This window comes from Henckelia pumila, chromosome 3, assembly GCF_033568475.1.
Source record: "Henckelia pumila isolate YLH828 chromosome 3, ASM3356847v2, whole genome shotgun sequence".
Taxonomy (NCBI): domain Eukaryota; kingdom Viridiplantae; phylum Streptophyta; class Magnoliopsida; order Lamiales; family Gesneriaceae; genus Henckelia; species Henckelia pumila.
In genome coordinates this window covers 117,245,864-117,273,387 of record NC_133122.1, presented here as the reverse complement: position 1 = coordinate 117,273,387, position 27,524 = coordinate 117,245,864, and the positions used below count along the sequence as shown (strand labels likewise).

The 27,524-nt window shown below is 37.9% G+C and overlaps 2 protein-coding genes across 2 annotated transcripts; one reads left to right on the top strand and one right to left on the bottom strand.

Annotated features, from left to right (window-relative positions):
- Window positions 1–844: 844 nt before the first annotated feature.
- LOC140889357 (phosphoribosylaminoimidazole carboxylase, chloroplastic-like) lies at window positions 845–2,520 on the bottom strand. Its single transcript, XM_073297072.1, has 5 exons — window positions 2,401–2,520; window positions 2,009–2,156; window positions 1,691–1,864; window positions 1,135–1,222; window positions 845–864 (listed from the first exon to the last, which is right to left on the bottom strand). Exons 1-5 carry the CDS (start codon window positions 2,478–2,480, stop codon window positions 845–847), a joined length of 510 nt encoding a protein of 169 aa, XP_073153173.1. The 5' UTR covers window positions 2,481–2,520.
- Window positions 2,521–18,987: 16,467 nt separating this feature from the next.
- LOC140891888 (exocyst complex component EXO70H1-like) lies at window positions 18,988–21,012 on the top strand. The gene has a single exon (XM_073300559.1). It carries the CDS (start codon window positions 19,261–19,263, stop codon window positions 20,713–20,715), a length of 1,455 nt encoding a protein of 484 aa, XP_073156660.1. The 5' UTR covers window positions 18,988–19,260; the 3' UTR covers window positions 20,716–21,012.
- The last annotated feature ends 6,512 nt before the right edge of the window (window positions 21,013–27,524 follow it).

The following is a 27,524-nucleotide window of genomic DNA, read 5'->3' as shown; positions in this document are numbered from 1 at the left end:
ATTTTTGACAGTAGCTGAGCATTTTTTTCTGGTGCAGTGGCTGGCGCACGGGCGAGCAAGTACTCGCGCGCGCGCGAGCCAGCTCTTGAGACCTCGGTCTCATTGGCCGGCGCGCGTGCGCAGGGCAATCCATTTAAAAAAAAAAAAAATTTTTTTTACTCTTTTGTTTAGACATTGTTTCTTGTCTAATATTGGACATTTGATTAAATGAGAGATTAGAACTCGGGTCGTTACACACAGGCTATGAATGAATAATGCAAGTGAAAGAGTACCAAAAACCTATCATCGATAGAATACTCCTCAGTCAAAGGTGGCATCACTACGAGAAAAATGGAAAACGACAACGGATAAAATCCGTTGTCGTAGGGGGAGTTAAAACTGTTGTAACTGTTGGTGTTGTAAAAAGCATGACCTACGACAACGGTTTATATCCGTTGTCTTTGGAGACATACCACAACGGTGTTGCAATAGTTTATATCCGTTGTCTTAGGAGACATACAACAACGGTTCTACAACAGTTTAAATCCATTGTCTTTTGAGGCTTATGACAACGATTCTGCAACAGTTTAAATCCGTTGTCTTTGAATACATACGACAATGATTTTGCAACAGGTTAAATCCGTTGTCGTTTCTCAAATAAAAACAAAAAAAAATTAAATTTTAATATTCAAATATTCAATATTATAAATCAATCACAATTTAAAATTTCCAAAATAAAATTTAATATAAATTTTTTCAATATTACAAATCAATCAAAATTCTAATTCTAATTCAATCTACACTAGAAAATAGAGTTATGAACTAATCTATATAAATTAACTTGGAATACTCGTTTCACCATTGATTAACATCCACCTTTATCCCCTGCAACAATTCAGAACAAGATTACAACAACAATAAATGCAAATTCTAGAGAATTAGCACATAAATAGAATAAACACTACAAGAAAAACGGAGATCATATATTAAACTCATATGCAAGATCAACCTCTTTTGTCAGTTACATCTAATGAACAAATTCCAGGATTGAGAAGAGACAACTTCAAAGGTTGGTCAACAATTGTATGATTAACCATGCAGACCCGAGAGAGTAAATAAAATAGAACATGTGCCCTGAGCACAAAATTGACTAACCTGGTTTGTCATACCAATGAACTGATGCTCCAGGGATTCTCAATGCACTTCCAATTAATTGATTGACAAGTAGGAAACCTAGTTCTCCCTGCATTCAGAAATGACTTGTATGTTATTTAAAGGCTGGTAGCAATTGAAGACAAATTCTGGACTTAGAGACAGTATTAGTTACCAGGGACAATCAATAGCGTTATATCCCCTATAAGGAAGGTTACACAAAATTAAACACAACAGTTCATTGATATGCCAACTACCACCTTAACATTGAATAATCATCCATCTTTTATCGAATTCCTTGAGGCTTCATAAGAAAACTGAATCATCTATCCTAACATGTTAAATCCAGCAAAAGATATCAGCTGCCAAATAAAGAGTAATGATACCGCATGTGATGAGAATCTTTGTAGTACAAAGAAACTTAGTTTGGAAATTTCAAGTGGTGACAAACAAAATAAACAGCTACTCTTTTGGAAATCTCATATTTATTGGCCAGAGGAGGTCAGTTTATGTCGTTCTCAAAGGCAACGCATAAGGGTTTTTTGAATAGTAAAATTACCTCCTCTTCTCCCAGTATATTGTACATGATAGCTGCTGGAGTCTTCATCGATGGATTGCCTAGTGTAAGACCAACAACGGCCCTCAGATGGTTCTTATATTGTGAAGCAAAACATGACTCAATTGTGTGATGCCCACTATTATGAGGTCTGGGTGCCACTTCATTGAGTAAGACCTAAGGAAATTGGACATTTAAGTAAGCACGAACAATCTACACAAAACTGCAAAGTTAAAACACCAGTATGCAATTATTTATATGTAAAGATGCATCAATATTGAGTATGTAATGCAAGTGAAACAATATGAATCAATGTATAACCTGGTCATCAGCTGTCAAAAACAACTCAACCGCAAATATACCAGCACCGTCTAAAGAACTCACGGCCTTGTATGCAACATCAGTTGCAAGCCTTAGAATCTTCCACGACACATTGGCAGGGGACTTGACAATGTGACAAATGTTCTCCCTACACATATAATGCAGGTATCAAAACATTTAAAATACGTGAAAAGTTCTAAAAATGGTTAAAGACAAATAGATACCACACAAAAAAAAAAAACTAGTACTGGTCCAAAGTAAATTAGCAACGACCAACCAATCGGCATATTTATGGAGCAATAGGTTTCCCAGAATTGGAACCCTGGGATTTGAGTCACATCAAGCGTGTCGAGTGTAGAATTATATATATATAAAAAAGTGACTGTAATTGCCTGTGGATAGTTTCTACAACAGGATAGCACACCATAGTATTATCTCTTCCTCTAGCCACTATGACAGAAAGCTCCTGCATTGAAAACAAAGGATGGAATTTAAAACCATTTAATCGCCTAGTCTAGACATTGTATTAACCTACAAAATGAAATAATATAATATATCCATTAAATTTTTCAATGATTATGAAAACAATTTCTAAATTAAAAACACTTAACTGTTGAGGGTGGCATCTCTCAACATCATAATTTATGCTTAGTAAGCAGATAGAGTGATTAGAATAAACACCCACACCATATAAATAAATAAACCTCAATCTAAAAATAATAGAAGTTTTGAGGGAGCAGTTCACATTCTCAACAGTCAACACCTATTCTAGATTTACGAAGTAGAGTTCAAGTTTGGACACCAAAAACCGTACTATCTATTTCAAACATAAAAAGAATCATAGAAAACAATTAAAGCAACAATACGAAGGCCAATATTTTACCAAATTTGGCAGCAAATAAATTAATTAATAAAGCTTTCATAAACCTTAATTCTGGAGTTTGAAAGTTAATGGACCAAGCTTATAACTAGATTCTACATACCAGATCTTTTGAGTTACAATCATCATTTCCATATCAATATGCTAAAGAAGTAACTTCCATAATAGGGTTGAATACACACACAAGTATAAAGATGCATGCATTCCACCAAAAATCATAACGTGGTTTTTATCCCTTTCGACCTACCTCGGGAGATAAGTAATATCATGGAGAAGCTGCAAAATCAAGTGAAAATGGACGCTCAAGAAAGTGGAGCAGATCAGCGGAAGGCAAAAATCATATCTATGATTCTTCAAATGTTTGTCCCACCTTCACTGCTAAATTTCTACCCATCCATATAGTTACAAAAGTTGGCTTACCGGTAATACAAGTTATCAATTAAGACAAATATCTATCAGCGCATTACCCAAAATCAAGCAGAATTTACCAGGTTTGTAGATTCACAAAGATCAGAACGGAATAGTTATGTCGCTCCTTGTTTATATGTGAATGTATTCTTTGTCTGGCTTTTCGTAGATCCTCTGAATGACTCAGATGTCACGTGTAACAAACAGATCAATAAAATCGTACTCCTTAAGCCTTGAAAAAAAAAATAAAAAAAACTCTAAGCATTGATCAAACGGAGAAATCAAAATGCTCATTACTCATTTGCTAAATATAAAAAATATTAAAAGACTTTCGAAACAAAATATACTAAATATTTTGCAAGGTATCAAACAAATCTTTAGGAAAAACATTTAAACAGAACTTATAATCCCAAAACTCAAAGCTAAAGAAGGCTGGAACGGAACAACAGCAATACTTGCCGAATCATGATTCATACGGGCTGCAAGAACACAACTTCAGTTACATAATATTTTAAATTTTGAATCCACGCTAGAACACCAAGAATCGACCGAAAATCGGCGTTGAAACTCACCGGAGAAGAAGTGCACAGAAGCAAGTCACGACAACACTTCGGCCGCACGAAAAAAGGGCTCGAATCAGTCGATCTTTGGCTCAAAATGAAGATTATGATGTGTGAAACAAAAAACCCAAAACAGTTTTTATGATTCAGGAGAAAGGACGGCGATTCGACGACAAGAGTGGGCGGCTAGGGTTGAGAGTTGAAAAAAGAATCGCGATATAGAGAAGAAGCTTGAAATGGAATAGATGGTGCACGTACAGGAAAAGGAAAATAATATATCATTTTTAAAAATAAAAATAAAAATAAAAATATCAAAGACAACGGATTATAAGAAATCGTTGTTATAGCTTCAAAAAAATCCGCTTAAAGACAACGGTTTTTAAAAACTGTTGTATTTGACCTTAAAAAAATGCACAAAGACAACGGTTGCCAAAAACCGTTGTTGTAGCTCCAAAAAAATCCGCTAATAGACAACGGTTTTAAAAAACCGTTGTCTTTTGCCCCAGAAAGACAAAGGTTTTTCAAAAACGGTTGTATTTGATAAAAAAATGTTTAAAGACAACGATTTTAGTGAAAACCGTTGTTAAAGGGTTCAAGACAACGGTTTTGCCATAAAACCGTTGTCTTTTGTGTGTTGTTGAATTGACATTTTCTTGTAGTGCATGGTATGTAGTACGTTGGGCCGTCGCATCAGGAGGCACTCCCATACCATAAACCGTGGACATAACCGGATCCAAAACCATGGCATCCATCCACAAAATATAATGGGGCTGAGCGACTCCTCTACTGGTAATATCAATGGAAACAAGATCAACATGATGATGTATGCAGCATAATATCCGTGACATAATCAATGCACAATCAGTAATGTCACATAAAACATATATGCAAACATAGAATATGCATACTCAATCAAGATATCTCGGATAGTACGTCTGTATCTCAAATCATGCAACTCAAGCAACCTAGCCACTTATATCACTAGAGTTCAAGCCTATAAACATATAATCACTATATCACTTATCGCTTACTAAGGTCTAAGAGCCTTAACTACACTAATAGCTACTCGCAAAAGCTAATCAGAGTATAGTTGTATATCTGCATCTGTCGTTAGCCGTTTGATGGCGATGACCTCAAAACCTAGGCACAACTCCGCTACGATCCCGGTAGATTCTCGCTATCGTCCGGCCTCCGAAACGACGCCTAAAATAGGCCTAAAAGCCCACTAGAAGCACACTAAAACGAGGGAGAGAAGGGGAAGATGAGCAATTTGAAATGAGCTTTAATTTTATTCATATATGTATGTGTATGAATATTATATCAATACCATATTTAATTGAAACCAAAATATTAATTGTGGTATAATTCGACAAAACATTCTTTAATTTATACGTGATGTGGAAGGTTTTTTTTTTCTTTTCTTTTTTTTCCCCCTAATGATCATAGAATTAGCAATAGTCGTCTCCTATGTTAATTAATGAAGTGGGACACATCTTGCAGACTAATTATACCATGAATTATACATAAGAGTATAACAGCGCCACGTTAATTCCCATTTGTCATCCATACGGTATTTGATGTTTAATATTGGATTTTTATCAAATTGAGGATTTTCGATTTACCCATTTTTCCATCAATTTTTAAACATTTTCAAGAACTATATATACATGCACGTAATTGAAAATCCTATTTGTGTACGAGCGCTCTCTCACTGCAGTTTTTTGGCCATTAGGGAATGGGGATGAGCACCATGAGGTAGAGATGAAAAAATGATCATATACACATCTAACGTTAACATTTTAATGAAGAAAAGACTATATTGAGAATAATAAATATTATTTTACATGACTAAACCTACAATTTTAAATATTACAAGATAAAAAATGAAAAATGATCAAGTTATATATATGATTAAAAAAAATGGGAGTTTAGGTAGTTTAGATCTATCCTTGATTTATAGTATAGAAAGGATCGGCTGTAGGCTGTAGCTTCCTTCGAACTTCTCAGCTTATTGTGATGTGAAGATTGGTGAGAAAGGATTCGGCCACGTGTAGGTGGGTGGGGTTAACAAAATACCTACGCCCACAATATTAATAAAGCAGCTAATCTAGACACATACGTTGTACATGTATAACTGGTTTTAAGTTTCATTCATTTGTTTAATTTAAGTTTTTTTTTCTTAAAAAAAAAAAGAAAACATGTAGCTTCAACCATTTTTCTACTAATTAAAATTGATCCCAGCAAGATCGAGGCGGTTATTGAACTGTTGTCAGGTACTCAGACAATTTCCAAAGCTCCATATCGAATGGCTCCGATCGAATTGAAGGATTTGAAGGAGCAGTTGGAGGATTTGTGTAACACCCGGTATTTTTAAATACGTAAATCCGCCTGCATAATTAGGATATTTAATTATTTAAATTTATGAATTATGGGTTAAATAATTATGTGAATTATTTATGCATGATTTAATTTATTTTTTAAGCATTTAACCCATAATTAGTGATTTTTATGATTTTTAGTATTTTTATTATTATTTGATCGCGTAGACGGGACCGTGGACGGACGAGATGACAACTTTCCACCAAATTATTTTATGAGCCTTTTTAGAGCCTTAAAATATTATTTCGAGTCTTATTATCTCAAAATTTTAAATATTTGATTTTATTTAATTTTAGGGGTCATTTTTATCCAAAATTAGTCAAGATAATGACTTTTAATCACTTTTAAAAATTCCCTTAATTTTAATTTCGGGATTTTCAATAATGTTTCAGATTTTTTTTAAAGATTTCTTTTAGAGTTTTAGTTAAGTTATATTTTATATATATTATATCCTTAATTATATATTTAATTACCCTATTTTCTAATAAACTAAAACCTAAACCTATCCCTACCTCCCACGTTTTTCTTCCACTCAGCCGACACCCACCTCCATCTTCTTCTCCATCGAGCCGTCACCAAAGAAGACCCCATAGCCAAGGATCTTGAAGCTCCAAAAGTCCCGTATTTTCGTCCCGTCGTCCCGGAACCGTCCCACGCTCGTGTTTCCTCGTCATCTACGGTGAAAGGCATGTTTCTATTCACTTTTCAAACCTATATCAGTGTATGTATGTGTGTGGGTGTGTAGTACCGAGACTCATCAGTTTTTTTTTACAGCAAATTTTCAAATCCTTTCTCTATGCACTCGGTTTTGGCATTTTGATGGTTCATGCTCACGTTTTTCTTCCATTGGTGGGTCTAGCCGCTGGCCAAGGGTCTAGAGGGGGTTGTGGGCTGGCCTGGGTTCGAATGGCTCGAGTGGTTCGAGCCAAACGAACCCAGGAGAGGCGTAGGGACAGACGGCTGCCATGGCCGAGCAGGTAAGGGTTTCGAGTTAATGGGCTTCGGGTTCCTGGTTCCTGGCTGCATGGGGGCTGGGGCCTGGTCAGGTTAGGTCCGCCCGGACATGGGCTACGTCCGGGCGGCGGCGCTCCGGCCAAGGGCGGCCGGAGCCGGCCGGCAGCAGGCCAAGAAGGCCTGCTGCTCTCGGCCGAGACGTAACGAGAGAGGGGGGAGTCGGGCTTAGGGTTTCTGGTGGCTTCCGGGTCGGGTCTTGGGTCCGGGTCGGGTCAGTAGGTTAGTGGGTCGGGTTAAGTGGGTCCGGGTCCGGGTTATTTTAATTGGGCTCGGGTATTTTTATTTTTTTTTAAGTTTTTAAGTTAATTAGGAGTTAAATGGGCTAATTAAATTCCCAAAAATTTAATTAGTACTATTTAATTTATTTGGGCTCCATTAAATTATTTTGGGTTAATTTAACTATTTTTGGGCTTTTAATAATTTTTATTTAAATTTTTAAGTTGGCCAGAAATTTTTATGGGCTTGGGAGCCCATGAAAGTTATTGGGCCTGTTATTGGGCTTTTGGGCCCATTGGGCCAGGGACAGTGTTATTGGGCCTAATTTAGTCTTAATGGGCTTTGGTTAATTTATTGGGCCAAGTCTTAAGTTAATGGGCTTGCATGTCTAGGGCCAGCAGCAGAACCATCCATGAGAAATTTCATGTGTCCTGAGTTTATATTTAATTATTTTATGCATGAAAAGTTATTTGAATATTATATGATATTAGAAAATAAATTAAATATAAATGAAGGACACACCATTTATGTAAGTACATGCATTCATGAAATCAATTTTTTGTGCTATGATTGAAAATTCTATGGTTGAGCAAATAAAATAATTTTAGGTGGAAATTGAAGTAGTGTGGCCATTTATGTATGGGCAGTTTCTGCCATTTATGTATGGGCAGTTTCTGCCATTTATGTATGGGTGGTTCGCCACCAGCCTCGTACGATGGTTTCTTAGACTGATCAGTCGCACTATAAGTATGGGTCACACTTACGGATAGGACCATTCGATGTTAAGAAAATAAGTGCTCAACAACTCAAGTATGTATGATATTAAGTATGTTATGTATAATTCAGTGATTATTTAAGCAACATTTATGTTATTATTTTTAAGGCATGCTCATGCACTTATAGTATATGTATTATGTATGAAAGTGTATTAAATTATCTTAAACCCTTGTTAGTATGCATGTTGGGCCTCTAGGCTCACTACACTGATATGGTGCAGGTGAGTATGTAGAGGAGCAGGTTACCCCTACCGGTGGTGAGGACGTATGAGCAGTGCTGCAGTAGCCCCGTGACCGTGACAGCTTCTGAGTCACCATGCTTGAGTCTTATGATACATTTTATTATTTTTATAAGGGTTGAGTTGTTTGGAATATTTTATTAAATATTTTAGTGCATGCACACTTTTTATTTATTTTAATTATGCAGTATATTTTTAAATTATAGGGTTGACTCAGATATTTATTTAATTCATAGAATGCATTTTATTTAAGTATTTAAATTGTTTATTTATTTAGTCATGAATTTATTTTAAGATTTTATTCTGTGCATATATGTATGGGCATATATGTACATATTTTATTTAGTAGTATAAAAAAAAAAAATTTCCGCATATTTATTTATTATAGAGTTAGGGTCGTTTCAGTTGGTATCAAAGCACGGTCCTTGGAGGGGTCACTACTGCTTTGCGAGCTCAGAAATCCACGCTACCGGTCTGTAAGTTTTAAATGTTTATAGTATGATTTAATTTCTATAATTTAAGTTAGCCTTAAATTTTAAACACTTAGTTATGCAAGGCGATTTACGTAAATAAATATGTGGTGGTGCAGAATGCCTCCCAGACAGGTGAATCGACGTGGGAGACCTCCACCTCCACCGCCACCTCAGCAGCACCCCATGACAGCACTGGAGCAGGCCAGTGCCACGATGATGGCGGGTATTACTGCCTTGCTGGAGCAGCAGGCTGCCCGTCCCAGACTGTCCCACGAGGAGGACGTCGCAGAGAGGTTCCAGAAGAAGGGGCCTAAGGAGTTTGTGGGGACCACCGATCCGTTGGTGGCTGAGGGATGGATTCGCTCTCTTGAGTCCATCTTCGACTATATGGGGATCACAGACGCCGACAGGGTGAGCTGTGCTACGTACATGATGCGAGGCGATGCAGCCCTTTGGTGGGAGGGTGCAGTTAGAGGGGTCCATTTACCTACACTGACGTGGGCTGAGTTCAGGCGTATCTTCTACGCCAAGTACTTCACTGAGGATGTGCGCAGTCGCATGATCCGGGAGTTCATGAGTCTCCGTCAGGGGGACAGGTCTGTTGTGGAGTACGTGAGCCAGTTTGAGAGGGGCTGTCACTTTGTGCCCATGATTGTTGATAGTCCGCAGGAGAAGCTGCGGCAGTTTGTGGAGGGCCTGAAGGCTGAGATCAGGAATGACGTACGTATGGCAGACGTCTTTACATATGAGTCTGCAGTCAGCAGGGCCTTGCGTTCCGAGGAGGGACGGAGGGAGATACAGAGAGAGCAGCAGGGTAAGAGGCAGTTTGTGCAGACAGGGTATCAGCGATCATCTTCGCAGCCACCTGCGAAGAAGCAGTCTACAGGGCCATCTAAGGGCCCGAATCAGCAGAGGCCTCAGGGGAAGCCACAGCAGCAGACTAGGGGCGGGGCCCCTACTCCAGGGAGATATCCAGTATGTCCGAAGTGTCAGAAGATGCATTCCGGGCAGTGTCTTATGGGAGCAGGAGTCTGCTATCGTTGCAAAGAGCCGGGGCATCAGATTGCCAACTGCCCGCAGAGGCAGAACGTCAGTGGGCGAGTATATGTGATGCAGGCAGAGGAGGCTGACCCAGATACCTCCTTGATCACCGGTATACCTAACCCCTAGACCTTTTTCAATTCTTTGCTTTTGTTTATTACGATTATATTTGAATGCCTGTTACTTGAGTTTAACTATCAGCATGCTAGAATAAGAATTTTGTTTTTTTGTGATTAGAATTAAGGATTTTAGTGTTTTAACCTTGGGAGCATAGTGGTATGAATTGTTGGGAATCTTCTGCGTGCAGGGAGAATTCTAGTTGGAGGCAACTCCACGTTTGCGTTGCTAGATTCAGGAGCCACGAATTCGTTTATCTCCCGAGATTTTATCAGACGGATAGGCATTTCACCGGAGGTTGTAGACAGTGGTTACGATGTTACCATGCCATCCGGACAGATTATCACTACCACTAGTGTCATCAGGAATCTGGCATTGGAGTTGCAGGGACACTCCATTCGAGCAGATCTAGTGGTTCTTCCATTGACTGGGTTTGACTTGACTTGATTTTGGGTATGGACTGGCTATCAGTTAATGGAGCTTCGATTGATTTCCGACGTAGGACAGTGTCAGTGAAGCCAGCAGGAGGTGAGATGTTTACTTTCTTTGCATCTCAGTCTAGCAGTATTCCTCAGATGATATCACTTGTTCGTGCGAGGAAACTGTTGCGCAATGGATGTCAGGGTTTTCTTGCTAGTGTGGTCACTACCTCAGACGTTTCTAGCAGATCTTTATCAGACATAGAGGTGGTACGTGACTATCCAGATGTTTTTCCTGACGATGTTGCAGGAGTTCCACCAGTGAGAGAGGTGGAGTTCAGTATTGAGTTGTTGCCGGATACTGTGCCTATCTCTAAGGCACCGTATCGACTTGCTCCTACAGAGATGAGAGAGTTGAAGGAGCAGATTCAGGAGCTGTTGGAGAAGGGCTTTGTTCGTCCTAGTTTTTCTCCATGGGGAGCTCCAGTGTTGTTTGTGAAGAAGAAGGACGGCAGCATGAGATTGTGCATTGACTACCGAGAGCTCAACAGAGTCACAGTGAAGAATAAGTATCCGCTACCGAGGATAGAGGATTTATTCGATCAGTTGCAGGGAGCTTCGGTATTCTCCAAGATCGATCTGCGATCTGGTTACCATCAGCTGAGAGTCAGAGATTCAGACGTGTCTAAGACTGCCTTTAGGACACGATATGGGCACTATGAGTTCTTGGTGATGCCCTTTGGGTTGACCAATGCTCCAACAGTTTTTATGGATCTCATGCATCGTGTCTTCCAGCCGTATCTAGATCAGTTTGTCATTGTATTCATTGATGACATATTGATCTACTCGAGAAGCATTGAGGAGCATACACAGCATTTGCATACAGCCTTGCAGACTTTGAGGGAGCATCGACTGTTTGCAAAGTTCAGTAAGTGTGAGTTTTGGTTGGAGCAGGTGGCGTTTCTAGGACACATTATTTCTAGGGATGGGATTGCAGTGGATCAGTCCAAGGTGCAGGCAGTGAGGGATTGGGGGATTCCAAAGAATGCTTCGGAGATTCGTAGCTTCTTGGGTTTAGCAGGATACTATAGAAAGTTCATCAAGGGTTTTTCCTCTATTGCAGTACCCTTGACTTCCTTGACCAAGAAGAACGCGAAGTATAGTTGGAGTCCAGATTGTCAGAGGAGCTTTGATCAGCTGAAGGATGCACTTACTTCAGCACCGGTGTTAGCTATGACAGTGCCACATGAGGAGTTAGTGGTGTACACCGACGCGTCCAAGCTTGGTTTGGGCGCAGTACTTATGCAGAGTGGCAGAGTTATCGCATATGCGTCGCGACAATTGAAGATTCATGAGCAGAACTATCCGACGCATGATTTGGATCTTGCAGCAGTGGTATTTGCGTTGAAAATCTGGAGGCACTATCTGTATGGCGAGAAGTGCAAGATTTTCACAGACCACAAGAGCCTCAAGTACTTCTTCACCCAGAAGGAGTTGAACATGAGGCAGCGCAGATGGCTTGAGTTTGTTAAGGACTATGACTGTGACATTAGCTACCATCCGGGTAAGGCTAATGTAGTGGCAGATGCTTTGAGTCGGAAGTTGTCAGTGGTATCATGTTTGACTGTACAGTTACCACTACAGACCGAGATTCAGAGATTTGGTTTGGAGTGCTATCCGAGTGGCCATGCACCGAGCTTGTCAGTGTTGACGGTGCAGCCAGTTCTGCGAGATCGGATTAGAGAGGGACAGTCCACTGATGAGGAGCTACAGCGATGGAGACAGAGAGATGAGGCCAGAGGTAATCTCTTATATACAGTGGAGGATGGCATCGTTCAGTACCGTGGGAGGATGTGGGTACCGAACGTTGATCAGTTGAGAGCCGAGATTCTAGCAGAGGCTCATGCATCTCCGTACTCCATTCACCCCGGAAGTACGAAGATGTACCGAGACTTGCAGTTATTGTATTGGTGGCCTGGGATGAAGAGTGACATCGGGAGAGTGGTGTCAGAGTGCTTGACTTGTCAGCAAGTCAAAGCAGAGCATCAGCGTCCAGCAGGACTTCTTAGACCTCTCCCTATTCCGGAATGAAAGTGGGAGAATATTACGATGGACTTTGTGGTTGGCTTACCGAGGAGTACCAGAGGGTGTACAACGATTTGGGTGATTGTGGATAGACTCACCAAGTCAGCTCATTTCTTGCCGGTAAGAACTACTTACACTTTGACACAGTATGCAGAGCTTTACGTCAGAGAGATTGTTAGACTGCATGGCATACCAGTGTCTATCGTGTCAGACAGAGATCCGAGGTTCACCTCAGCGTTTTGGAAGAGTCTGCACACAGCTTTGGGGACTAGACTTTTGTTCAGTACAACATTTCATCCCCAGACAGATGGGCAGTCCGAGAGAGTGATCCAGGTTCTCGAGGATCTTTTGAGAGCTTGTGTCATCGATTTTCGAGGATCTTGGGAGACTAGACTGCCATTAGTGGAGTTTACCTATAACAACAGTTTTCAGTCGTCTATAGGTATGGCTCCTTATGCAGCACTTTATGGGAGGAGATGCAGATCTCCTGTGCATTGGGATGAGGTTGGTGAGCGAATTTTGTTGGGTCCGGAGATTGTGCAGCAGACAGCTGACATTGTGACGCAGATTCGAGATAGGATGAGGACTGCGCAGAGTCGGCAGAAGAGTTATGCAGATGCCAGACGACGCGATTTGGAGTTCGCCGTAGGTGATCACGTATTCCTGAAGGTGTCACCTATGAAGGGAGTAGCGCGTTTTGGACGGAGAGGCAAGCTTAATCCGAGATATATAGGGTCATTCGAGATCTTGGAGCGAGTTGGCACGTTGGCCTATCGTTTAGCTCTACCTCCAGGGTTAGCGGCAGTGCACAACGTTTTCCATGTATCCATGCTTCGGAGATATGTCTCCAACCCGTCGCATGTGTTGGATTTCGAGCCCTTACAGTTGCCACCAGATCTTGTATACGAGGAGAGACCAGTGCGGATCTTGGCTAGAGAGGATCGGAGGCTTAGGACGCGGGTCATACCGATGGTCAGAGTCCAGTGGCTGAATCACTCGGAGGAGGAAGCTACTTGGGAGACCGAGGAGGATATGAGGACTCGCTACCCGGAGTTGTTCGGGTAAGTACTTTAATTTCGAGGACGAAATTCAATTTAAGGGGGGGAGAATTGTAACACCCGGTATTTTTAAATACGTAAATCCGCCTGCATAATTAGGATATTTAATTATTTAAATTTATGAATTATGGGTTAAATAATTATGTGAATTATTTATGCATGATTTAATTTATTTTTTAAGCATTTAACCCATAATTAGTGATTTTTATGATTTTTAGTATTTTTATTATTATTTGATCGCGTAGACGGGACCGTGGACGGACGAGATGACAACTTTCCACCAAATTATTTTATGAGCCTTTTTAGAGCCTTAAAATATTATTTCGAGTCTTATTATCTCAAAATTTTAAATATTTGATTTTATTTAATTTTAGGGGTCATTTTTATCCAAAATTAGTCAAGATAATGACTTTTAATCACTTTTAAAAATTCCCTTAATTTTAATTTCGGGATTTTCAATAATGTTTCAGATTTTTTTTAAAGATTTCTTTTAGAGTTTTAGTTAAGTTATATTTTATATATATTATATCCTTAATTATATATTTAATTACCCTATTTTCTAATAAACTAAAACCTAAACCTATCCCTACCTCCCACATTTTTCTTCCACTCAGCCGACACCCACCTCCATCTTCTTCTCCATCGAGCCGTCACCAAAGAAGACCCCATAGCCAAGGATCTTGAAGCTCCAAAAGTCCCGTATTTTCGTCCCGTCGTCCCGGAACCGTCCCACGCTCGTGTTTCCTCGTCATCTACGGTGAAAGGCATGTTTCTATTCACTTTTCAAACCTATATCAGTGTATGTATGTGTGTGGGTGTGTAGTACCGAGACTCATCAGTTTTTTTTTACAGCAAATTTTCAAATCCTTTCTCTATGCACTCGGTTTTGGCATTTTGATGGTTCATGCTCACGTTTTTCTTCCATTGGTGGGTCTAGCCGCTGGCCAAGGGTCTAGAGGGGGTTGTGGGCTAGCCTGGGTTCGAATGGCTCGAGTGGTTCGAGCCAAACGAACCCAGGAGAGGCGTAGGGACAGACGGCTGCCATGGCCGAGCAGGTAAGGGTTTCGAGTTAATGGGCTTCGGGTTCCTGGTTCCTGGCTGCATGGGGGCTGGGGCCTGGTCAGGTTAGGTCCGCCCGGACGTGGGCTACGTCCGGGAGGCGGCGCTCCGGCCAGGGGCGGCCGGAGCCGGCCGGCAGCAGGCCAAGAAGGCCTGCTGCTCTTGGCCGAGACGTAACGAGAGAGGGGGGAGTCGGGCTTAGGGTTTCTGGTGGCTTCCGGGTCGGGTCTTGGGTCCGGGTCGGGTCAGTAGGTTAGTGGGTCGGGTTAAGTGGGTCCGGGTCCGGGTTATTTTAATTGGGCTCGGGTATTTTTATTTTTTTTTAAGTTTTTAAGTTAATTAGGAGTTAAATGGGCTAATTAAATTCCCAAAAATTTAATTAGTACTATTTAATTTATTTGGGCTCCATTAAATTATTTTGGGTTAATTTAACTATTTTTGGGCTTTTAATAATTTTTATTTAAATTTTTAAGTTGGCCAGAAATTTTTATGGGCTTGGGAGCCCATGAAAGTTATTGGGCCTGTTATTAGGCTTTTGGGCCCATTGGGCCAGGGACAGTGTTATTGGGCCTAATTTAGTCTTAATGGGCTTTGGTTAATTTATTGGGCCAAGTCTTAAGTTAATGGGCTTGCATGTCTAGGGCCAGCAGCAGAACCATCCATGAGAAATTTCATGTGTCCTGAGTTTATATTTAATTATTTTATGCATGAAAAGTTATTTGAATATTATATGATATTAGAAAATAAATTAAATATAAATGAAGGACACACCATTTATGTAAGTACATGCATTCATGAAATCAATTTTTTGTGCTATGATTGAAAATTCTATGGTTGAGCAAATAAAATAATTTTAGGTGGAAATTGAAGTAGTGTGGCCATTTATGTATGGGCAGTTTCTGCCATTTATGTATGGGTGGTTCGCCACCAGCCTCGTACGATGGTTTCTTAGACTGATCAGTCGCACTATAAGTATGAGTCACACTTACGGATAGGACCATTCGATGTTAAGAAAATAAGTGCTCAACAACTCAAGTATGTATGATATTAAGTATGTTATGTATAATTCAGTGATTATTTAAGCAACATTTATGTTATTATTTTTAAGGCATGCTCATGCACTTATAGTATATGTATTATGTATGAAAGTGTATTAAATTATCTTAAACCCTTGTTAGTATGCATGTTGGGCCTCTAGGCTCACTACACTGATATGGTGCAGGTGAGTATGTAGAGGAGCAGGTTACCCCTACCGGTGGTGAGGACGTATGAGCAGTGCTGCAGTAGCCCCGTGACCGTGACAGCTTCTGAGTCACCATGCTTGAGTCTTATGATACATTTTATTATTTTTATAAGGGTTGAGTTGTTTGGAATATTTTATTAAATATTTTAGTGCATGCACACTTTTTATTTATTTTAATTATGCAGTATATTTTTAAATTATAGGGTTGACTCAGATATTTATTTAATTCATAGAATGCATTTTATTTAAGTATTTAAATTGTTTATTTATTTAGTCATGAATTTATTTTAAGATTTTATTCTGTGCATATATGTATGGGCATATATGTACATATTTTATTTAGTAGTATAAAAAAAAAAAATTTCCGCATATTTATTTATTATAGAGTTAGGGTCGTTTCAATTTGATTGCCAAGGGATACATTCGACCTAGTGTATCGCCTTGGGGTGCTCCGATATTTTTCGTTCGAAAGAAAGATGGTCCTATGAGACTCTGCATTGACTACCGCCAACTGAATCAAGCGACGGTAAAGAACAGGTATCCCTTACCTCGAATAGATGATATTTTTGACCAATTGCAGGGTTCTTGTGTTTATTCGAAAATCGATTTGAGGTCAGGCTATCATCAACTTAGGGTTCGGGAAGAGGATTTTCCTAAGACTGCCTTCAGAACGAGGTATGACCATTTCGAGTTTATAGTCATGCCATTCGGATTGACTAACGCTCCAGCAGTCTTTATGGGATTGATGAACCGTATCTTTCAGCGGTACTTAGATGAGTTTGTTATTATTTTTATCGATTATATTCTTATCTATTAGAAGAGCTGTTCTGACCATGCAGAGCATTTGAGGACCATCTTGCAGATTTTGAGGACCGAGCAATTGTATGCCAAACTATCGAAGTGCGAGTTTTGGTTAGACCGAGTCATTTCTCTTGGTCATATTATCTCTGGAGATGGAATTTCTGTTGATCCCAGCAAGATCGAGGCGGTTATGAATTGGCTTAGGCCGACTTCTGTGCCTAAAATTCAAAGTTTTATGGGTTTAGCGGGTTACTATCGCAGATTTATTCAGGGTTTCTCATCTATTGCGAATCCGATTACCCAGCTGACTCAGAAGAATGCTCCTTTTGTTTGGACTGAAGAGTGTGAGACCAGTTTCATTGATCTGAAGAAGAGATTGACTAGCGCTCCGATTCTTTCTATTCCATCCGGTACTGGAGGTTTTACGGTGTATTGCGATGCTTCTCATTTAGGTCTTGGTTGTGTCCTTATGCAGAGTAAGCACGTGATAGCTTATGCATCAAGGCATTTGAAACAACATGAGACTCGTTATCCAGTCCATGATCTTGAACTCGCTGCTATTGTATTTGCCTTGAAGATCTGGCGTCACTATCTATACGGTGAGTCCTTCGAAATCTTTTCTGATCATAAGAGTCTTAAGTATTTGTTTTCACAGTCCGAGTTGAATATGAGATAGAGGAGATAGTTAGATTTGTTGAAGGATTTCAACTGCAAAATCAAGTACTATCCGGGAAAATCGAATGCAGCTGCAGATGCGTTGAGTCGAAAGCTTTGTTCCCTATCTCTTTATACTGTCGATGTTTTTCAGTTGATCGAGGATTATTGCACTTCAGGGTTGGAGTTTGAAACCGATAGACGTTCTATCAGAGTTTTTGCTATTCAGGCAGAACCAGAGTTGTTTGTGAGGATCAGAGATGCACAAGTATTGGACCCGAGTATTCAGAATTCGATTGAGAAAGTCAGATCGGGACATCAGTCTGAGTTTCAGGCCAGGGATGATGTTTTATTTTTGAATAACCGTATTGTCGTGCCTGATATTTCTCAGTTGAGACAGCTTATTCTTCGTGAGGCACATTGCAGTCGGTTCAGTGTTCATCCTGGTGGCCGGAAGATGTATAATGATCAGCAGGTGAAAGCTGAGAGAAAGAGACCGGGTGGTCTTCTGCACAGTTTATCTGTTCCAAAATGGAAATGGGATCATATCTCTATTGATTTCGTCACGAAGCTACCACGTTCAATCTGAGGTTGTGATGCAATTTGGGTGGTGATTGATCGTTTGACGAAGTCTGCCTGTTTCATCCCGTATAGGATGACATATCGTCACGATTAGGTGGCTGAGTTGTATGTCAAAGATATTGTCAGATTGCATGGTGTGCCGAGATCGATTGTTTCAGACCGAGATCCTCGGTTTACTTCTCACTTCTGGCATAGTCTACAGGAGACTCTTGGTACTCGTTTGCACTTGAGTACAGCATACCATCCTCAGACCGACGGTCAATCAGAGCGAATGATTCAGACTCTGGAGGATATGCTGCGAGGAGTGGTGCTTGATTTTGGCACTAGTTGGCAGGATTCGTTGCCTCTTGTGGAGTTTTCGTACAACAAAAGCTTCCAGACGAGTATAGGAATGACACAATTCAAAGCGTTGTACGGAAAAAAGTGCAGATCTCCTCTATACTGAGATGAAATGTCTGAGTATAGGTTTTAAGTTTCATTCATTTGTTTAATTTTCAACCATTTTTCTACTAATTAAAATTGATGATTTTTCAAAATATTTTCATATGTTTTCTTCGATAAGACTGATCACTTATTTTTTTTTCTCAAAATTTATAATTAGTGATAATAGTATAACTCAATTTTTTTGAACTTTACATCATTCAAACACTACAGTTCGATCATTATCTCAATATAGACAATAAGAAACATTATTACACCCCAACATCTTTGTAGTGTTGACAAGTGAATCAAGTTCGGAGGAATGTGACTTTCATTTGATGCATTTGATAACATATTTTACCAATCGTGCATTCTCAACATTTCTCTAAACTAATTCATACCATTTTTTTTAAAAAAAAAAATTACCTTTTTAAAGTACTTAATATAGAAAATTACATTCAAAACAATTATTTTATAAACAAAAATACATTATATAAATAACAAATAATGATCATATATTTTATTATTTACGTAACATTTTACATGTATGTCATATCCTATAATTAGGAAGTCGAGTTTGATGAGATGAAAAATTCATTATTCTTTGGACGGAAAGCTTGTAATATTAGTTTCCTTGACACGAAACTAGGAGGCTACACTTCTTGTGTCTTCCAAGTCTAACAAATTTTAAATTATTGCTTCTCTCTGTCTCTCTCTGCTCTATAAATACTCCACAACACACTATCAATTCTATCAAAGTTCCATTTGCTGCTTAACCAGCGAATTAACTAAACCAACCTAGCTCAAAACCCCAAGGCTACTAAAACCATGAAAAGCTTACTTTTTTCACCAAAATCCTTCTCCTCCACCTCTCCCTCGTCTCCTTCGCGATTCGGGTTTTCGCCATCTCGCCCGAGCTTCCGCGAATCAGTCATGGAGCGGACTCTGGATATGGCGGAACCTTTCATCACGAAATGGAACACTGAGGCACCATTACTGATCTCCAGTACTTGTCTGTTCCACGGGAGCAGAAGAGAGGCCAGAGATTTCCTCAGATGCGTCACCAATCTGCATCGGGCCATGCAGTTCTTGAACATGGAGAATTCCAGCTCCGAGAAGCTAATCCGCGCGCAGAATTTGATGCAAATTGCTATGATGAGGCTGCAGAAGGAATTCTACCAGATTCTATCGAAGAACAGGGCGTATCTCGACCCGGAATCTGTCTCCGCTCGATCTTCTCCCCGCAGCTCGATGACTTCCAGCTTATCGGATTTCGAAGACGATGAGACCAGAGCTGCGGCGAATGGGCTGTTGTTGTCTGATGTCGCAGGTTTGGCGATGGAGGATCTGAGATTGATAGCGGAGTGCATGATATCGTCTGGCTACGTCAGGGAATGCTTGAAAATATACAAAATCATTCGGCAATCTGTTGTTGATGAAGGAATTTACAGGGTCGGAGTGGAGAAACTTAGCCCTTGGCAGATTCATAGAATGAATTGGGAAGCTCTGGAGCTGAGGATCAATCATTGGCTGAACGCATTGAGAGTTTCTGTGAAGACGCTCTTCAATGGCGAGAGGATTCTCTGCGACCACGTCTTCGCCATCTCCGATTCCACCCGGGAATCGTGCTTCGCGGAGATCGCCAAAGAAGGAGCCATGATTCTGTTCGATTTCCCAGAAAAAATCGCCAAGAAGAGCAAAAAATCGCCGGGGAAGATCTTCCGCCTGCTCGACATGTACGCCGCCATCTCCGATCACTGGCCGGAAATCGTCTCCATCTTCTCCTCCAATTCGACGGCCATAATCAAATCCCAGGCCATTTCCTCACTCATCCATCTCGCCGAATCCGTGCGCTCCTGGTTCGACGACTTCGAGTCCTCGGTATCCAAGAATTCATCCAAATCCCGGATCTCCGGCGCCGGGATTCACAGTCTGACCACACGAGTGTTGAATCACCTGTCGCTCCTCTCCGATTACAGCAACGTTCTAGCCGATATCTTCGCCGAATCTCCGGGATTCCACGTCGAATTTCCCGACGATTCTCCGCTCTCTCACAGGATGGCGAGGCTTATTTCAGCCCTCCTCCGCAAGCTAGACGCCAAAGCAAAGCACTGCAAAGATGTGAAACTTGCTAACTTGTTCCTGGCCAAGAATCTCCAATACGTCGTCGTAAACGTCCGGAGCTCGAATCTTAGATATCTTCTGGGAGATGAATGGTTGACAAAACACGAATCCATGGTCAAACAATTCCAGCCCTACTACCATTTTCAAGATATTTGTTAGATTAGATTATATTAGATTAGATTAGATAAATAATTATTACAAGATAAAAAAAAACAAACATATTTGTATCACTTGTATATTAAATAATATATATAATATTGATTGACGAATGTCATTCGCCCTTCCATTTGTGTTACGTGTATCTTGTATAGATGATTTTATGTTATATGGAGACAAATATTTGCAATATATTTAGTCGAGATATTTTGATGAAAATCTCACTTGGAAAAAAAAAAAAAAAGTGTTAAAGCAAGATATTTCCCCATCTCGTACAAAAAATGTACTGTAAATAGAGTTTAAGCAATAATACTGTAGTGTTTTGGAAAAACTGATAATAATATTTGTAAATATGATACAACACGATTTGTACTCTATTTTGCATTGTGAGCATTCCATATATTATGAAGAAAATTATTCTCGGTTCTTCCTAAAATGCAGTGTAAAATAATGTTGACACATACAGTACACGTCTAAATTTTGTCCGTTTGTACAATTGGTTTTCACATTTATTTGAATGTAGGATTTTGGAGTTGTGCTTAATTTTGAAGAGATTTTGTTTCTGTTAATAAAAAATATTCGAAATCGAATTGTCAACTTGTCGACCGATAGTTGCTCTATATTATAAATTGAAAACACAGTTAATTTAAGAAAAAAAATTTGTGATAAATCCCTAATAGCAAACATGTATTTTTTCTCGGTCTCTATTTTAAAAATACTTTGTTCTCAATTCTTTATGCTCTTTTTTCGACTTCCTATTTTGGCCAATTTACCAAAATACCCTGATATTTTTACCAAAAAAAAACGTGATTCTGCTGAAAAATTGTTACTTTCTCTTGGTCCTTCTTCTTGATTCTCCTCTATCGAGCATTTCTCTGTCAATCTTAATCGTTTAATCCATCAACAAAAATGTCGCAGATCTGTGTTTACTCCGGCAATGTTGAAGATCTACATTGACGTGGGTTGATGGGAATTGCCCCTATCTTTGTGCTCAAAGTGAAATTTTCACAGATTGCAGGTTAGATTTAAGATATGAAATCTTTTAAATTTTGGGCGAATAAATTAATGTCATAGCTTGATGTATTTCTTAAAAATTTAAAATGTTGAATTGATGAAATTGTTTGAGATTTTTTATGATTATAGAGGTGGTGTTGAGTTTTCGTGCATTGGGTTAGTTTTACAGATTAACTCAACAATATCAATGTTTACGTATGTTGTTGGGAATGCAGTTCATTTGATGAGCATTTGTGATAGATTAGCTAATACTTCGTATTGTTCTCGATTATACAATTTTAATTCTTAATTTGGGGGTTTTAGTGCTGTACTATTACATTTATTCTGTGAATGAAATTATTAGAATTAAAATCTAATATTCTGAAAAATTGTTATTTTTTACTCTTTGTGTGTAATATATTATGAAAGAATGTATTATGCTTCGATTTACTGTATTGATGAACATTCCCATTTTGTAGTTTGAGAATAGAATCTGGTAGTGGTCCTTGCAATATTTTCATTTTTGGGTTGCTGTAAATTCAAGAAGCAGTTGTTTGTCATCTCAATCTTCAGTGGTCCAGCTTGATGGATGTTTTTGCGAGTTTGAGCAAAAAATGTGCAGAAATATCTCTGGAATCCATTATTCTTCCATACGTATCTCCATTGCATAAGATTCTTGTGTCATTGAATGATGATGATGTCCTTAATATGATTCATCTTCATATGTATGTAAAGCTTATGACGATTGAATTGAGGGCAGAGAAAAGAAATGAACACTTCAACAACTTGAATGATGAGAGGTAAAATACTTTATTAGACGTATTTTCATTATCCTATTTTGATATGTTTAGTAACATGTTTAATAGAAAAAATTAAAGTTAAAATATTGTAGATTGCTTTGTATAAATTATCAATTAGATGTTTGAAACCAAGATTAATTTTTAAAATTAAAAATGCTGTTTTTGTGGTTATTGTTCTTTTTTATCTTATTAATTGTATATTAAACTGGTAAGGGTTGATGAGGAAAACACGCAGTCGAAGAGTGATAACGAGGTTGAACAGGCCCCTTGCTCCAACATTATAGATACCTGGATTAATTGCATTCGTGGTGTAGGACAAACATTCAAGGGTGCCGGTGAATTTAGGAAATGTTTGAAAAACTTTTCTGTTGCTGCAAGACGTTCATTTGTTTATGTAAAAAATGACAACGAGAAGATTATTGTGATTTGTAGTGAAAAGAGCTGTGATTGGAGATGTAACGCCTGAAAAATTCGCTATGTAAACCCGCATGCATAATTAGGAGGATTTAATGATTTTAAAATTTTAGAATAAGGGTTTAAATGATTTTGAGGTGCTATTATGCGAATTAAGTGATTTATTTGCATGCTTTAAATGTTATTACGACATTTAACCCGCTATTATGTAATTTATGAATTTATTTTAAAGTTATTTTGCGATCTCGTAGACGGGACCGTGGACAAACGAGATAAAAGTTTTCATCCAAAAATTTATGACTAGAATTTTTAAGAGTTAAAATTAGTATTTTTAAGATTTTATTTTAGATAATAATAGTTTTAAGATATAAATATGTATAAATATTAATTTAAAGTAAAGAAATAAAGTAGAGAGTATAATATGTTTAAAAAAAATTCAGTAGTAGTTTTGGGTCATTTCATTTTGTATCAGATCCAGGTTACTTGGAGGGTGACTAGCCTCCTACATGGAGCTCAGAAGACGCACTGCCAGTCTGTAAGTTTTAAATTTTTTAAATTATGTTTTATGCATGGGACACATGATTTTTGTTTTAATGATTTATGAAAATGAGAATTTTAAGTTATGACAGTCTTAAAGTTAAAAAAAAATAATTAGTTATGCAATGCGGTTACGTGGGAAATTTATGAAAATTACAGTATGCCTCTGTGACGTATTACAAACGAGGATGACTAGAATGATATACGCTTAGAAAACTAAGTTTGATAAATTATGAAATGTAAGTTTGACATTTAAATTTATAGATTAAGTTATGATTTTTAGATTTAAGTTTGACAAGTTAGGATTTTTGAGATTTAAGTTAAATTTTAGGTATGCAAATTAAGTTATGTTTTTTGGATTTAAGTTTGAAAATTAGTTTTGAAAAATTTTAGTCATGTGTCATAAGACGACTAAGTTAAATCAAATTTCGAGAACGAAATTCCATTTAAGGGGGAGAGAATTGTAACGCCCGAAAAATTTGCTATGTAAACCCGCATGCATAACTAGGGTGATTTAATGATTTTAAAATTTTAGAATAAGGGGTTAAATGATTTTGAGGTGCTATTATGCGAATTAAGTGATTTATTTGCATGCTTTAAATGTTATTACGGCATTTAACCCGCTATTATGTAATTTAAAATTTTATTTAATAAAATTATTTTGCGATCGCGTAGACGGAACCGTGGATGAACGAGATAAAAGTTTTCATCAAAAAATTTATGACTAGAATTTTTAAGAGTTATAAATTAGTATTTTTAAGATTTTATTTTAGATAATAATAGTTTTAAGATATATATATATATGTATAAATATTAATTTAAAGTAAAGAAATAAAGTAGAGAGTATAGTATGTTTAAAAAAAAAATCAGTAGTAGTTTTGGGTCGTTTCAGGAGAATTTATGTTTCGAAACATAAAAGAGACAATGTGAGGCCTCGATTCTAATCAACAGAAAAGATAAGGGTGTTGAGTTTGCGAATCTAAGATAGGGGAACCTGAATATTGAAGAATATGTCACTAAGTTTGATAGTTTGTTGCGTTTTGCACCACACATTGTTGGCAATGAGGAAGCCAAGGCTGACCAATTCTTTAACGGCTTGAATCCTGATATCTTTACTCCTGTGAATACTGGGAGGCCCAATAATTTTGCTGATGCAATGGATCAGGCCAAGAGTGCTGAGGCAGGACTGATGAAACAGAGAGGGAATCAGTTTGCATCTCAGCAACAACAGAGACAGTTTCAGACCAAACCGTCCCAATATCATAATCAGCCTCAGAGATCCGAGGGTGGTATCAGTGGAGGCAACAGAAAGGATTACTATCGTCCGAAGGGAAAGCAGTTTAAGAAATCTGGGAACAGTTCTGCGAGTTCAGGGGGCTCGAAGAAGTACAGTTCAGGACAGAGTTCAGGATCCTCTGGAGCAACTTGTAACAAGTGTGGAGGTCGCCACTCCAGTGATCAGTGTAGAGGTGTGTTTGGGAGTTGTTATATCTGCCAACAGTCTGGACACTATGCGAGATTCTGTCCTCAGTGTGTTCCTAAGAGGTCCCAAGGTGGGAGTTCGTTGAGACAGTCAGATCAGCCCGAGAGGAAAGCATCTCCTGTTCATTCCTTTTAGCCACCACAGCAGAGTCGACAGGGAGGTGGGAAGAACATGAATCAACCTCCTAGACAACAGGCTAGAGTGTTTGCCTTGAATGAGCATCAGGCTCAGGCAGCACTGGATGATGTTATAGCAGGTAATTGTTCGATATTTGGTTATCCTGCTCATGTTTTGATTGATACAGGTGCATCCCACTCCTTTATTTCTGAGAAATTTGTTTTGAGGCATGCTGATGAAACTTAAAATTTGTAATTATTTATATGTTAAAAAGTGTGTTTTAAAATTTAAGTTTAATTAAAATTATGAAGTTGTATTATTTTAGTGTTATGTGTTTATATTTAAATGTTTTACTAAAATGTTGTATTTTAAGGTTTACGCAGGTTTGGTAAAAATAAAATTACTCAAGCTACAGAGGTCATAATGGAGTAATCTCAAAACCTGTAGAATCACAAAAGAGGCATCTTCAACTTTGTAGAAGACAAGAAATTCCAAAAACTTCATTAAGATGATCAAAATAATCAAACATCAAAATGGAGATAGATTTACTTTTACTATGACCAGCTTAGAGTAAAAATATCATAAGTATTTCATATGTTATCCAAAAGGGGTGAATGAGTTGTCCAAACACATCTACACAAAATATCCTACGTGTTCTATGTTGAAAAGAAAGGCTGAATCGGTGGTCTAAGGCATCAAACATGCCAATTAAAGTTGGGTCATGGTATTGACATTCAAGGAGACAAGCACCCACCAACTTTACTATTTCACATTTAATGAGCCTTGGACTCTTGCTCTCATTTGGCCTATAAATAGATGTGTTGTATAAGCTTTGTAGTGTGTAAGAGTGTAGAGAATTCTTCATTTGTAAAATAAATATTGTGTGTGTGTGAGAATAAAAGTTTGAGTGTGCAAGTTTCTCAAGTTCAAGTATGAAATTTCTTTTATCTTTATTCTTGAGTTTCATGTTCATGGAAAGCTAAATCTTTTTATGTCAAGGTGAAAAGGTTTCATTGTTGGTCAAGTAAGATTGTCTATATTTTGTATATTCTTTTCTTTTCTATTTTTATTTTTACTAATTGATCTTTATTTGTAGGTATAATTTTGGATGATTTGTTGTTATCTATTTACATCAAATGCTTGGTACCTTGAATGTGGTTACCTTGATTTGTTGTCAAATATGATACAATAAATACTACAATAATTATATACTATAAATATATGTATCTATTTATAATAAAGTCATATATATTATTTAGACGATAGCGCGACACTGTCGGTTGTTCTAAATAATATATTGTGATTTGAACTAACATTTACTTTCTCGCATCTAACTTTTACTTTATCGCAACTAACATTTACTTTTCCGCAACTAACATTTACTTTCTCGCATCTAACTTTTACTTTTCCGCAACTAACATTTACTTTATCGCATCTAACATAAAGTCATATATTTTATTTAGACGATAGCGTGGCTCTGCCGGATGTTCTAAATAAAATATTGTGATTTGATCTAACATTTACTTTTATGTCAATTTATATTTATGCATTTATATATATATTATGGGTACCATGTATTAAATATCGGTTGATATTAATATAGTGGGAACTATATTATATGATATACTTGTTTAAATATTTCATTGTTCTTTTATGTTTATTTTTATTTTAGTTTCTTTTATTTATTTCTATTAAGCAATCTTAAATAAACCAACAATGAACCTTTGAAACCTTGACAATTTTATAATTTGTGTATTTGAAGTTTTATAATAATATTTTCATCTATAATATATTATTGCTAAAATTAAACTTACAACATCCTCTCCGTGGATCGATCTCGTACTCACGAGTATATTACTTGCAGACAACCTACACTTGGGTGAATTAAAATTTAAGTTGTAGCAAGTTTTTGGCGCCGTTGCCGGGGAGGTATAAATTAAGTTTAATTTTGTTATTATGTAAATAGTATGTTGTTTTTTATTGTATGATTGTTTGGAGTCGTAAACAAAGTGGTAGACTTGTTCGAGTAACTGAAAATATTTTAAACATGGACGATAATTCTAATAATCAAGATGATAATAATAATAATCATCATCATCAAGAACATGAACAACCAAGAACACTTAGGCACCATATGAATCCAATAAGAACTAGTACACCATCTTGTTTAGTTTTTCCTCCTGATGCATCTAATTTCAATTTTAAGCCACAAGTCATTCAACTTTTACCAAATTTTCATGGCTTAGATTCTGAAAATCCATATTTGCATTTTAAGAGAATTTGAGGAGGTTTGCAACACTTATAATGATCAAAATTGTAGCATGGATACTGTTCGATTAAAGCTTTTCCCTTTTTCCTTAAAAGATAAAGCTAAAACATGGTTGCAAAATTTGAGATCAAGTTCAATAAGATCATGGGAAGAAATGCAACAACAATTTCTAAAAAAGTTTTTTTCCTTCCCATAGAAC

Excerpts from the sequence above, each read along its gene's own strand:
- LOC140889357 (XM_073297072.1), bottom strand. The coding sequence starts at position 2,480 with ATGCAGGAGCTTTCTGTCATAGTGGCTAGAGGAAGAGATAATACTATG. Across the intron at positions 2,157-2,400 it reads GTTGTAGAAACTATCCACAG|GGAGAACATTTGTCACATTG; the intron begins GCAATTACAGTC and ends TTATATGTGTAG. Across the intron at positions 1,865-2,008 it reads TTTTGACAGCTGATGACCAG|GTCTTACTCAATGAAGTGGC; the intron begins GTTATACATTGA and ends CAATTTCCTTAG.
- LOC140891888 (XM_073300559.1), top strand. The coding sequence starts at position 19,261 with ATGAAAAGCTTACTTTTTTCACCAAAATCCTTCTCCTCCACCTCTCCC.